Here is a 13,905-nt window from a genome sequence, read left to right on the forward strand (position 1 = left end):
GTAGTCAGGGTAGGCCGTGATCTTGGCCGATCCTCTGTCAATCGTTCCCCCTTTTCGAAAGAATTCAAGAATCTTTTCGCGATCACGGTAGTTCAGAATTTTCGCGATCACCGGCCGCGGGGGGGGCCCCGGGAGGCGGCCTCCTGGTTAGGGCCCTATGAGCTCTCTCAACTGCAAACCCCTGGGTCAGTACCCCGCCGGTAATCTCCTGCAAAAACATGGATTCCACAAATTCCGTGGGGTCTGGCCCTTCAGTTCCTTCAGGTAGGCCCACGATACGAATATTGTTGCGTCTGGCACGTCCCTCCGCCTGCTCCGCTCTGTCCTCCAGGTTGCCCACCCGTTGCACAAGGGCGTGTAGCTCCTTTTTATGAGCAGCGCAATCTGCCGTGTTCGTCTCCTTCTCAATGGTCCCCGCGCGTTCCGAGACCGCCCTCACATCCAGCCTAAGCAGATTCACCTCCTCCTGGACGGCACCGATCTTGAGGTTTAAGCCTTCCTGTAGCTCTTTCATGGCGAGGCCCAGCTTGGTCTCCCATGACACTTTTAAGTCCGCGATCGCCGCCAGCACCTCCTGTATCGTGCCAGGTGACTCCGCGGTCGTCACGGGGGTCTCTTTGATCTTGCCTCCTTCCGCCCCTGGGGGGGACTTGGCGTAAGCCTCCATCGTGGGCTGTTTGGCCTTGGGTTTCACACCTCTCGTGGTCATATTGTTGTATGAGTCGGGCGGGGGCCCGTCCCGCCAGGCACCGAGGGGGAGTCACGCCACCCAATGTCCAAAGCCTGACCCACCACACCATGGGGCATCTAACACGCCCGGAGCACCCCGACCACCAGGCCCACGGTCCTGTCGTTACAGCCACATCCGTTCGGCTCTCCCGCTCACTGGGCCACCGTGCGTCCTAGGCGGCGCTCATATGTTTTAGTCTCCAAGCAAAGGGACGCAAAGGTCCAGCACTCGTGATCGCGACACTGACTTCATGATCCTCGGTGTTCGCAACGTGTCGCCGCCATTTTGTCTTGTCCGCCTGCTCAGGGCTCGTCCCAGGCAATCACATTTATTTCGGTTTCTAAGCCTTCTGGACGTCCCAAACTTTCACCGGGTGTAGTGGTGGCTTTCACACACCTGGACATCGATTTCCAACGTCGGCCGCCCCCCGTGGACGTACCCCTCCATCAGGATCAAAACAGGATCAGCGGAGCTCCTCCAGAGTGCGACCTCTTACATGGCCGTCCAAGCCACGCCCCCGGTCTCTAAAAACAAGGTTAGCCATTTTGGCTACTATTTTGGTCAACTGGAGATCTCATTAAGACATGAATGGTGCACAAGAGTATACCCTCAAAGAGTAAAACAAGGTACCACTGCCACCAGTCTAGGGTACATTGGTTAAAAGAAAATGCCCTTAAAAAAAATAAAAAGAAAGGGGGGTGAGGTATCCCTGCACTACTATCCTTAAGGGGGGTTATAAGTCCTATGCAATAGACCTCAATCAGAGAACTCCTTGCACTGGTAACCTCAAGGACTCACCAGTGTCTCCAAAACTATATTAAGTTGAGGAAGGTTCAAACAGACCTCACTCACTAGGATCAGACAAAAAGCATATGGCAAGGAAGCTGCAAAAAGAAAAATCTTAGGTAACACTGAACCTTCAGAGTTCCAATCTATAGTTGGTTGGAATGCAGGGTTTTTACATAGGGAAACAGTTCTCATCATTGCATGTTCTGTTGTAAGGTAAGAGCAATGGAAAACGATGAGCTCCCGAGTGTAGATTAAGGTCTTGTGTGCAGGTGTATGGCATGTGGATGGGTGACACCGAATAGACTGGAACTCAGGGGACACCCATGGAGACGGAGTCAACTACCCCAGCTAATGCCACCCAACATCTTCACCCGCCCCTTAGCTGCTACCAGGCACCACAGTGTTGTGGAATTGCCGAGATATTGGCAATCGCCACACTACCTGAGTTGTGGACATTGGCTGGTCCACTGGCCACAGGAGTATGTAGGGAGGACAGGTGGGGTCATGAGGGAGGCAGGTGGAGGTGGAGGCCAGATGTGAAGGGGACCTTGAATGCCAGACGGGCCCAGATCAGGACAGAGGCGCATCAGGGGAGACTACGCAAACCCAGCGCCTCGATCCAGGATAGAGATGCCAACTAACGAATTCCACTAACAATTTCCCCCTCTGCATACACCTCTGAACCAAAGACAACCACGAACCTACAGCACAACAAACCGCACAAACTTCACTACATTATAACAACAAAACAAAAAACACACAGACTTGCACAATAGCACATGACGTCTACCGGCCGCAAACACCCCAAGCCCAGCCAACGGACCCACCGGGCTGAGGCCGCCAAGAGCACATCACTGCTCTCTTGCACTTTTCCTGCTTCCTCCCACTAACTCACCCTCCCTTCCTCTTTCAGACCCACCATTGCGCCCGGGGACCACTCTGGTGGTGATAGTGCGCAGTACAAATGTCCTTTAACATTAACATGTGGTGGTGAGACATAAAGCGTACGAGACACGACAATGCAGAGCCAACCACTGTCACTCCACTCTTATTGGTTTCTAATTTAGGAGTTCCTTTCTACCAGGAGTGCACTGGAACATTCCACAGTACTGAACCCGAACGCAATGCCTAAGAGTTCTACATCGTCTGCAGTGCCCACTTTACAGGTGTTGCTTTGCTTCAGAGGTCAATAAAAAGGTGGCAGCCATCACCCTCCACATCACAGGAGGATTCCTTCATTTGTAGCGCTCCCCATTTTCTTCTAAAGCCACCTAGCTCCCTCGCCTTTTGCTGCTCTGTGGGCCAAGGATACAGTCCACTCTGAAAGCCCCATACCTCCACCCCATCTATCCGATATTTCCCTTGCAGCAATGCATAGGATCAACGTACAGAGCAGCACTACCTGCACAACAGAATTCAACGCACACATCCAAGTACCTGCATCAAAGAGACCTCAAAGTAAAGAGCAGGATACCCATAGCGAACACAACCAGGTGAACCCCACAGAATTGAACCGAGAAAAGGCCATGTGCATTCAATGGACTTCAACAAAGACCTCAACACGTGGCCCAAACACAACTCCAAACAGAGACGAGACACTGTCTTCTCGGCAGAGCTCAATGTAGACCAGCATGTCTGCTTTCACTGCTATTGGAGACACAGCATTGATGTTCCAACTGGCCTCCTCCGCATTTGAAGTCATAGCAAGGCTTTCTTTGGAAGTACATCTCATGTCTTCTCTGGTTTACCCCCACTATGCCATTGGAAACACTTGCAAGTCCTCCAATAACAGAACATGCTCTTCACATGGACACACTGTGCACTTCTGTTCATAGTGGAAAACAGGGCACCTACCTTCTCCAGGCTCATCTTCTCGGGCATGACAATGATACAGCGATATCCCTTTACAGCTGCCGCCAACGCCAGGCCAATTCCTGCATAGAGGACAACCAAAGAACAGTGGAATAGCAGTCGGGAGATACAAGGGTAAAATAGTGCAGCACAAAATGCACGGTCCCCAGTGGCACGGGGCAAGAGGGAGAACCCCAATTCTGGCAGAGCCCGTGCCTGGGGAGTCAGAGACAATTAAGACTACTACTGAACGGACATGAGGAGAATAATAAAGTGGCTCTATGACCATGTTAATGTCTCATATAACCCTCTTGACCCACTTAGATGGCAAAGGCTGCGGAATAGCAAAACCTATACACCAGTGTTAGCTGTCAATCGGGCTGGCCAATGTTTGAGCGTGTGCTCGTTCTGATGAGGCCATTGTATTTTATGGGTTCTGTGATGCCATCTAAATTTCCAGACTCTCCTTGCAGCTGCCCACAACTGGATCTCGCGTTCCTAGTGAGTAGCTCACCGTTACTCCACAGCTGTACAATGCCTAGGGTTCCAGATGTGGGCCACATACTCTTTGTGGGACTGTTGGATCTCGCGTTGCTAGGGAATAGCTCACCCTTACTCCACAGCTGTACAATGCCTATGTTTCCAGGTGGGCTACATACTCTCTATGGGACAGTTGGATCTCGCAGCGCTAGGGAATAGCTCATCCTTACTCCACAGCTCTACAATGCCTATGTTTCCAGATGTAGGCCACATACTCTTTGTGGGACTGTTGGATCTCGCATTGCCAGGGAGTAGCTCGCCGTTACTCTACAGCTCTACAATGCCCATGTTTCCAGATGTGGGCCACATACTCTTTGTGGTACTGTTGGATCATGCGTTGCTAGGGAGTAGCACAGCTCTACAATGCCTATGTTTCCAGATGTGGGCCACATACTCTTTGTGGTACTGTTGGATCATGCATTGCTAGGGAGTAGCACAGCTCTACGATGCCTATGTTTCCAGATGTGGGCCACATACTCTTTGTGGTACTGTTGGATCATTCGTTGCTAGGGAGTAGCACAGCTCTACGATGCCTATGTTTCCAGATGTGGGCCACATACTTTTTGTGGGAATGTTGGATCTCGCTTTCCTAGGGAGTAGCTCACAGTTACTCCCCAGCTCTACAATGTCTATGTGTGTTCCAGTGGGGTCTCCTTGGGATTGCCCAGTGTTAGAGCTGGTGTTAATTCAGAGAAGGCAGCAATTACTCCTGGGTTATGCAATGCCTACTTGCACTTCGAGATATGTGCACTCACCCCTTTGTGCTGCCAGTATTGGACCTGCTGTTACTACAGAGCAGGTCACACCAGGGCTCTGCAATGCCTACCTGTGTTTCCAGACGTGGGCTCGATGATAGTGTCCCCAGGTTTCAGGATGCCGTCTCGCTCTGCATCCTCCACCATCCTCAGGCTGATTCGATCTTTAACGCTACCTCCTGCATTAAAATACTCACACTTTGCCACTGAAATACAAAAGCACAAACAACATTTGAACAGAGGACTTAACAGAGAGAGAAACATATCAACACTTTCCAGAGGAGCAAATTCTAATCGGAGTATGGTGCAAGGAACCCAAAAATCAATCTGTACAATGGTGCAGTTTGAGGAGGAAGCCCAGCCAACAACACACCTATCATGGCAAGTGGAAATACGCCTAGTATGAACCACCCAGGGTATGTCATCTCTCACATGTTGCTGTCATTTTCTGCTCGGCCCTCCTGTGCTTCTTGTACAGTGACCCAAAATTTCCCGTGCCGTTAATGCAGCACCGGCAGAATGTGGTGATCTCTTGTGTTCCAGAAAACTATGTGTGCTGTGCCCGCGCTGAGATTGTATTAATGGGTAGAAAACTGCTATTACATGAGGCAGCCTAAGGTAGCCAACCCGAGTGCAATTTTTAAATGGAGCCTGAATGTTTTTGTCTGCGATTACTTCAGCACCCACCTTGGCTGCTTCGTAAATAGAATTAAACTCAAACCTCAGTTACACACTTGACGCCATCTCTGAAAAATGTTCCACCAAACAAAAATGGCTCCTAAACCAGGGATCACTATGACATATGTCCCACTTTGGGGCAAAGTATGGGGGTCATTCAGCAAGCAAGCAGAGACATGTTTAGGCAGTTAGGGGTTTCTCCCTCTGCATGTCAGGCACATTTTTATAAAATGCATTGGCAAATAAGACACATTGCTGCCCATCGTGGAGCCATAATTAATAATGTCAGACGGGATTGGCCAGAATAGTCCTCATACAGGATTTGGAATAATGGCCATCAAGCAGAATTTGCAATATTACCAGCAGGCAAAAGACTAGGAATAATGACAGCTTCCAGGGGACTAGCAACAAGGACCCACAGGTGGAATTTACAATGCTGATGAGCAGGCCCAATGCATATGCCAGTCAGACAGCAGCTGACAGCACAACCATCCGCAATGGGGTGGTGCTGCATATCAGCCAGTCGTCCTGGTACGGGCATCTATGGATCCCCTGTAGACAGATGAGACACAAGAGTGTCCATCACCTTGTTGAACCCTCCGAGCCAAACTTAATCCAGGACAGGCCTTTGTGCTACATGACGAATATGGTCAATTTGTTCCTTCTCCCTACAGGGGAGCCACCCTGTGTGAGGCTTGGGAGGTGAGCCCACTCTGCAAAAGAACACCCTCGCTAGGGGTTTGGGCAAGCAGGACGTCACTGGGAGTAACTCCACTTTGTGGGACAAGGACTTCAGTCAGAGAAGAACTTCCCAGATAATAGCACAGCGTCTGTTTATATGGAGGCGGAGAAGACTATTCTTACTAATGACTTTATACCACCCAACAGTGACCCTTAATTTATTTTTCTTTACCTCAAAGAAATGGTGGTTTCTTGTTTGGACACCACAGTCAATGAGGAACACCCCCCCCCCTTCTGTTGATGATTTACTTAAGCACAGGTGAAACTGTGTATGGCAGGAAATCTATGCTGGGCACAGATTGCTTCTGACACAGACACCTGTGCGGACGGAACGTCCTGAAGAGGAGTAGCCAAGTCCGAATGCGGATCAGACGGTGAGGTGGGAAGCGAGCTGGAGCCTAGCCAAATGCTAGAATGCTGGCACCCCGTCTGGCCGAGCAGAGAGAGGCAGCAACGGGAAAGCCCTTGTTTACTTTGGTGGCGCAATTGCAAAGAAGCAGTGGTAGGCCAGGGGCTATCGAGGGACGTAGTGGAAGAGAAGCGAACGCTTCCACAGAGGAGATACTGTTGAGACAAACGGACATGGGATACTAAATTCAAGAGATCGTATGAGGCCACGGGAACCTGAAAGCTGAAGCTGGGGAAGGAAAACACACACACTGTGGATTGAGAGAAACAGCAAGGTTAAGGAAGCTTGAGAGGCTTATCTAAGCAGGCGCCCCATACTGATTAGAAGGCAAGGAATACAAGTTTGTTGTGTGTAACTTGGAAGAACCTCCAAGGGTAAGGGGGCTTGACAAATACGCAGTGACAAGCACACTGCTAAATCTGACAGACAGCAACACGTCTTCTCTGTATACCAGTTAGGGAAATCAACAAGAGTATGAGAGCTGGAGACAGCAAATGGGGCAAGGGTCCTGTGTGAATCAAGTTGAAGTGAATGAGAACATTTGTTTTGTATCCAGGCTAGAGAAACTGGTAGGATTACAGAAATGTGAATAATCAGAGAAGTCACGTGCCTACACAACATCCTAAATCTGATAAGGAACAAGCTTTGCAAAACCACCCCAATCCGGGGAGTCAGGTAACCAGAGACTGGTTTGGCAAGAAACTTGGTGTAAGGGAAAGCTGTTGGCAAGATTGTATGTAGTAACCGTGTGGGAGACTACACCAGCCTTGTCCTCTTGGTAATAAGTAACCGACCTATTGGTACAGGTCTGTACTACACAAGTTGGTAGAATGACTGAGCAGCCAGGCCTATCTCAAGAGGGGTAAATGTGAACTGTAGAGATGCAACACAGTTTCACTGTTGCAAGCATCCAAATACCACTTATACTCAGGGTTTTCTAGTAAAATAATTATTTATTTATCAGTCAGTTTAAAAAAAACTTTCTTTAGAAAGAGCAATATGCAACAATAAAATACACTTCACAACCCGTCCTCAGATTTAAGTTAAGAAAGTAGGTACCCTTTTGGGACGTCTCTCACACACAGACACACGCACACACACACGCACACACACACACACACTTCCTGCACCCTGAGGTGACTTCAATTACTAGGACATTGATGCATCACGTTTTACACTTAATGCAATACTGAGGTTTTGGAAAAGGAAAAGGTTGGGGAAGGAAACGGTTAACAAGTTCTCATAACAGGTCAATACTTTACAATCCCCCAGTGAAGTCTAGGTTAGACCTTTCCCAGCAATACAAGTTAAACTTATGCACCACCTATGAGGGACAGTTAAAACCAAAGACAATGTGTCAGAAGAGTCTGCAGGGAGCCAGAACAGCCAAAGTCAATTTGAACAATGTCTAGGAATCTGAGGCACTTCTTTAGATAGCATAAAAGTCTTGCACAATGTTATTTAGAGAGTTTGTAGAAAAGGAATCACTGTTGGGCCACAAGCTGCAAGGCTTGTGAAAGGCAGAGCTGAAATCAACTCTGCAAAAAGCAGCTACTGCAAGTCTCCAGTGACAACAAGCAAGCTACAGACAAAAGAGGAAGTACCCCTTCAGTCAAGACTGTGCCTTAGGTTTGGAGAAGAGGTTACAGCTAGCTTCTATTCTGGTTGCAGTCTTGCAGATCCTTGGTTCCTGGGCCTCAGCCGTGGGGTCAAGAGGGAAGGCATCAGGACTCCTCCTGCACTGCAGTTCAAAGGTCGTCAACGGCTATGCGCTCTTTCCAAAATCAGCAGCACTTCGCGTTTCAGCTACCGGTCAATAGCACCACCGCGGTTCTTGGACACTTGATGGGCTTCCCTTGCTTCTGGGTCCAGCACTCTGTTGGGGTTGCTCAGGCTTGGGTCGTCCTGCGTTTGGAGGGTCCTCATGATCTTCCTGGAGCTCAGGTTTGGCCCAAAAACGATGTACTTGATTCTGGTGTTCCTGACCCCTGGCACTCGGTTCCAGCAGCAGCAAGGAGGTACAGCCAGCAGGGAGAGGGGTTTCAGAAAAGTTAGTCTTGGGGTCAGTTGGTCCCACCAACCCAAGGGAAGAAGTCGTCCGTTCCGGCCTTCTCTAGTCGATACGAAGTTGGAGCTTCAGAACTGTAGCAGGGCTTCACCGGGCAGTTTAACGGTCCAGGGGGGTATAGCAAGTTTATCTTCCAAGTTCTTTCGTCTGATGTTTCTTCAAGTGGTCGACTCTGCCTTCTGTTCAAGAGACCTCACCTTTTATGCAGGTTTCTCCCATTCATGCAACGCCTAGCTGTCAATCACACAGCAGGGTGGCTGTCCTTCCAGGCCAGCCATCCAGCAAATCAGCATTGGGTGCATTCAGATAACCAAGGAGACTAAGGACAGGGAGTTTTGGGCACCTCCCTTGCTTTCTGCCCTGCCAAACACACTGGAGCCAGAGGCGGGTTTCAGCACTGAAGCCCCCCAAAGGCAAAACAAACGAAAGGGTTAAACCTGGTTTGGAGCGCCCAAGAAAGACCTCACAAACAAGAAATGGCAAAAAAAGAAGACCAGGGCCTTTTTGACAAAATGGGCACCCATGGGTGACTTACAACAGCTGAGGATTCACCAACGACCGACAAGGGTTCTCTCCCACTCTGACACTTCTTTGGCTTTGGCAATGTGGGTTTAAGTCTGTTCCTCTTATGACCTTCTTTGTATATGGGCAACATGTTTTATAAGCATTGGGTTACTCAATGACCCTCTCTTGGACTTGGCAATGTTTGTTCTTTTCAACTTGCTTTGGTACAATTCTCTTTTGACTTTGGTAATAGTGGTTAGTTTGGATTATTTCCCTTGCTTGCTGCTGGCCTTTAATCTGACCCACATGCATACAATCACAAACCTTTGGTCTGATGGTGCAGTTCTTATTCTTACACTTGCTCCTTTTAGTGTCAGCTTGGTTTCATAAAGAATGATTGATCTGCTTTATATTAGTTCGGTATTTAAAAACAATTTATTTTCAATGTTTCTCTGCTTCTAGAATGGTTATGCATAAGGCACCCAGTACTGACCATAGGGCAGTTACAGTGCACTCCTGTGTTACAATCTCTTAGTGAACTCACCCGGTCTGGCGTGCATGTCTGCTCGCCTCGCTGCCTACAGGTCCTTAGCTTCTGCTTGCCATCGCGTCCCCGAAAGCCTCTGCTTCTTGGCTTCCCGTGACTCACGTAACTTGAAAAAGGAGCTTTCCTTGCTCACACGGCTCTCTGGTGCTCGCCTGTCACTGCAGCCCTTCTGAAACTGGGGAAAGCTTTTAAATCCACTGCACGATCTCTGCAGCTGAGATTCTCAGGCGAAAAGCCTTCCTCAACGCTTCCTGCTGCACAACATCTGCAATTAAGGTCTTCGAAAGAGGAGACCTTCTGAGGACCGGTATCCGTTCACCTCACAATGGCGGTTTGCACGTCTCTTCTCTCTAAATTCTGCTTCTGCTGCCATCTGGAGGTTTCACAACTACTGCACATCCTGCTGCTATTCTCCTTCTCTATGGCCTGCACCTGAGAGGGCCTTGTATGCCTCCCAGTATCCTTCAGGTGTGGGCCTCATTACTAATAGGCTGCCACTTGCAGTCTGGTGCCTCTGCAGCCCTCTTCTTCGTCCCAGTACTTTGGGAATGATTGGACTTGGGAGTCCAGTGTCTAAAAATGAGTTTCTGTCACAGCTTCTATTTTTATAATAAGCCATTAGAATGGTGGGGTCTCAGGGAAAGATATAAAGGGGGTGGGGGTTTTCTCATTCCTCCTGACCTGCTTTCCCCCTCATGTGATTTGTGGTTTACTTTTTTGCATGGTGAAGGGCTACATCCTAGGTTCAAAGGCAACAAGCCGATCTCTCACTGTAATAATGTCCTTCCCTCCCGTGCCGCTGTTCTCTGAACATGCACAGGGTATTGGGGAGAATCTTGGGCTGTTAGGAGAAAGCGGGGTACAGGTGAAGCGCTTGCACAGTTATCACTCCCTCCCCGGCCGGTTATCCATAGGTGCTCCAGAGCAGGGTGCGGTACGAGTCACCTGAGGGCCCTTGGACCAGAGTCAGGTATGCCCCGCTGGAGCAGGTGCAAGAGTGTCTCCTTTCAGCCCTCTTGCAGTGAGAAGACCAGGAGGGAGTCTCGCCCACAAGATGCCCTGGAGAATGACTGTTCCCTTACTCAGGAGGCGGTCTCGCACACGAGATGCCCTGGAAAATGACCGTTCCCTTACTCAGGAGGGAGCCTCGCACACGAGATGCCCTGGAGAATGACCTTTCCCTTACTCAGGACGCGGTCTCGCACACGAGATGCCCTGGAGAATGACCATTCCCTTACTCAGGAGGGAGCCTCGCACACGAGATGCCCTGGAGAATGACCGTTCCCTTACCTAGTTGTTTATCTCTATTCTCGACGCACAAAGTCTGTCTGTTGGGGCAGAGGCTATCCAAAGGCCTCCTCCCACTTAGTTTGCTTACAAAGAAGCGAGTGATCCAAAAACGAGTCACAGGGCAGGCAGTGCACAAGTGCCATGCATGTGAAGGTCTCAAAGGCAAAGAATTTGCAAAGGCTGTATGGATGGGTGGCGGGAAAGCTCTGGGCAGCAACCTGCACAGCGCTTGAGACATATGTTGTACTGTAAATTTGGGTGAAATAAGGGGCAGCTGAATTGCAACAGTATGTCCCGTCCAACGTGGAGAAGGGGACAGGTGGTTGGGCAGGTCGCGCAGATAAGGTGACACATGGGGGTGGGACTAGAGTAGACCCATTCTGGCACTTGCTGAAAAGTTCCACTGAAACCCTGCTCGTCCCGTCTGTGTACAGCAAGAAGTTCCAGGAGTATGAAGGTAAGGGGACGGGACAGCCATCTAGCAGCAAATATTCCCATCATTTACAATTTTCAAGAAATTGTTCCAGGGTGCCCCCCTGCCCCTCCATTTTGCCTTGAGAAAACATTTACTGTGTGAAAAAAAGTGCGTCGGGACTGAAATAAAATTATCACATACACACAACCAATAATACAATTATTTCATGTACCTCCTTAACACGTGCATAATTGATTCCAGAAGAATTCAAGGCACAACCTTTTGAGGTCTATTGTTTCTCTCAATTAAATAGACTTCACTTTCAGGTAAAGAGGTAAGAGTAGAAGAATACATGTGAGTGGACACAATTGCTCTAGCCTGTTAAAAACAGAGCAAGTGCAAGGCACGATCCTACCTCCAAGCAGAACACCAACCTTTGCTGGGAGTAGGGAGCGTTCAGGGGTAGGTGGCAAGATATCCTGCATTTAGGGACACACCATTTCTAGTATAAGTAAAGATAAGATCTTAGACAGTAGGTGTAACAATCAGTAGAACTACCCTGGGGGCTGCCGACACCTGGATTAGGGAGAGAGGACAGAGACGTAAGCCCTAGGTCCCAAAGACTCTGTATATTTGCTGTACGGTCTGACATGATACACATCGCCACATAAGCTTGCGATCCAGCTAAAGTAATGAGAACAAGTGGGCCTTGTGTGTAGAACTAGAGGTGCTACTCCTGATCGACTAGGCCTGTAAATCACAAGGACCCCTAGTACATGGTTACCTTGCACTGACTGCATATCTAGTATGGGGGCTCAAAACCAAACTTGACCAAGTGGACTTTAATTTGTGGAGGCTGTGAGAAACCTGAAGGTGTCTCACTTACTAGTCCCCCGGGATCTGTCATCCAGGTGGCTAGGACACGGGCTTCGCTATTGGATCCAATTCCTGGGGGTGGACCAATGCAGGAGGATCACCTGGATGGGGCTCTTCTGGGAGTGGAAGTGGGACACCGAAGGGTGAGACGCGGTATCCCCTATTTTCTTATGACACCTTTTCCCCATCCTGTCCATTAGGATACTTAGAAACTCTACCCCCCTCTTTCCAACACAAACACTTTCTCACCACGTGAGCGACAACGGACTAATACCAGGGCTGTTTACCTGATATGCCCCAACACAAGGTTCAGGCAAAGTCAGGCAATTGCCGACAACTAAACACACTCGACTGCCCTTTCCCTTCCCTACTGAGATAAAAAGCGGAGCATAAGAGCACACTGAGCAAGGCCAAACGCACAAGGAAACAGCTATTGCAGGACGGCAGTGCAAACGGAGGAGAAAGGCGGAGATACCTAAAAGGACAGTTGCCCTTGCCCTTTTCAACCCAGACCCACGAAAATGCTGACAAAAGAAACACAAGACCAGGAATCGCAGCTGGCGAATTCTGCGACGGATGTCAGCGGTACATGGAATCCTCCCACACAGATAGCCAGGGCAGGGAGACTTGATTGCCATTGTGGTACCGTCCTGGACTCCAGCGGCAAAAGAAACGCTAACGTGTTCAGCACAGCCTTTGAGTTGGAAGAACCAGATAGTGGGCTGTGCTTTGTTGGGCTCAAGGTTGCAGTAGCAACATTAAGAAGATTAAGCTACAAAGGTCTTCTGTGAACGAACTTTGTACCAGAGATAGAGTGGTCCACGCCATGTGGGCACTCGTTGGAGGCCTCTGTCTGGTACCCCTCTCCTGAGCAAAGAGACTATGTTTAAGTAAAAGTGTAAAGACACTACAAATACCAGGAGGCCATAGGGCAGGCCGACATGGGGTGTCACGGTGGTCATACAAGGGTCGAGCCAAATCCCTTTTACAATCGAAAGTCCTTGATAATTTGCAGAGTGTTTTTACGAGTGTGAAATTGTGAAACAGGCGCTTGTGCCCAGCGAAGGGGAACGCCGTGCAAACTGTGGTGTTTGTGGATAAACACGCACTTGCCATAAGCTAACAGAGTGGCCCAGCAAGACTTGATCGCCCTTCGGAAGTCTTTGTTTAAAATTGCAAGTGCTGTGGAAGGTCTGAGCCTGGATGAGGGGGACCTAACTAAAAGGTGGTTGTTTAAAAAGACATTAATACTTTAGAATATTACAAATAAAGAGATTGTGATTAAAAAGGCGATAGTGAACTCGACCGAGGGACGTCAAGAGCAAAGTTGTTGAAGAAGCCAAGTGAGCAACATTGTGATGACAAGTATGAACCCGATTGAGAGAGACTAACGAGTGAGAAGGATCGGAGCCCGGGTGAGGGGGATCCAAGGGGTGATCACCCGATATAAAGGTTTCCAGAAGGGACATTTTTTGTTTTGGCATATCAGGCCCTCTGAAGCAAGACACTTTGCATGAGAAGAGACCTGGGCACAGGCTCGTGCCAGAGAAGTCCAGGAGTGCGATGTGTGCAAGAGTCCCCCCTTGTGCCGTGCTAAAAAACGTGCAGAATGGAGACCCCCGGCCATAGCATTCTGACTTATTTTGTGAACACCTTTCTTTCCTTGTGAACATTATCCCACACTATTTTGTATCTTAGCGGTAAGGATTGGC

The 13,905-nt window shown here is 49.2% G+C and overlaps 1 protein-coding gene across 4 annotated transcripts in view; it reads right to left on the bottom strand.

The window, feature by feature from the left end:
• The window catches only part of LOC138525617 (cystathionine beta-synthase-like protein), a 398,784-nt gene that overhangs the window by 270,820 nt on the left and 114,059 nt on the right, over nucleotides 1-13,905 (bottom strand). For all 4 annotated transcript variants that reach the window (XM_069635667.1, XM_069635666.1, XM_069635665.1 and 1 more), the window contains exons 4-5: nucleotides 4,737-4,871; nucleotides 3,374-3,453 (exon numbers count right to left, since the gene is read on the bottom strand). In XM_069635667.1, the coding sequence (XP_069491768.1) occupies nucleotides 3,374-3,453; nucleotides 4,737-4,871 (215 nt within the window). The remainder of the gene's footprint in view (nucleotides 1-3,373; nucleotides 3,454-4,736; nucleotides 4,872-13,905) is intronic.

This window comes from Ambystoma mexicanum, chromosome 7p (genome assembly GCF_040938575.1).
Source record: "Ambystoma mexicanum isolate Mex_15411 chromosome 7p, UKY_AmexF1_1, whole genome shotgun sequence".
NCBI classification, from domain to species: domain Eukaryota; kingdom Metazoa; phylum Chordata; class Amphibia; order Caudata; family Ambystomatidae; genus Ambystoma; species Ambystoma mexicanum.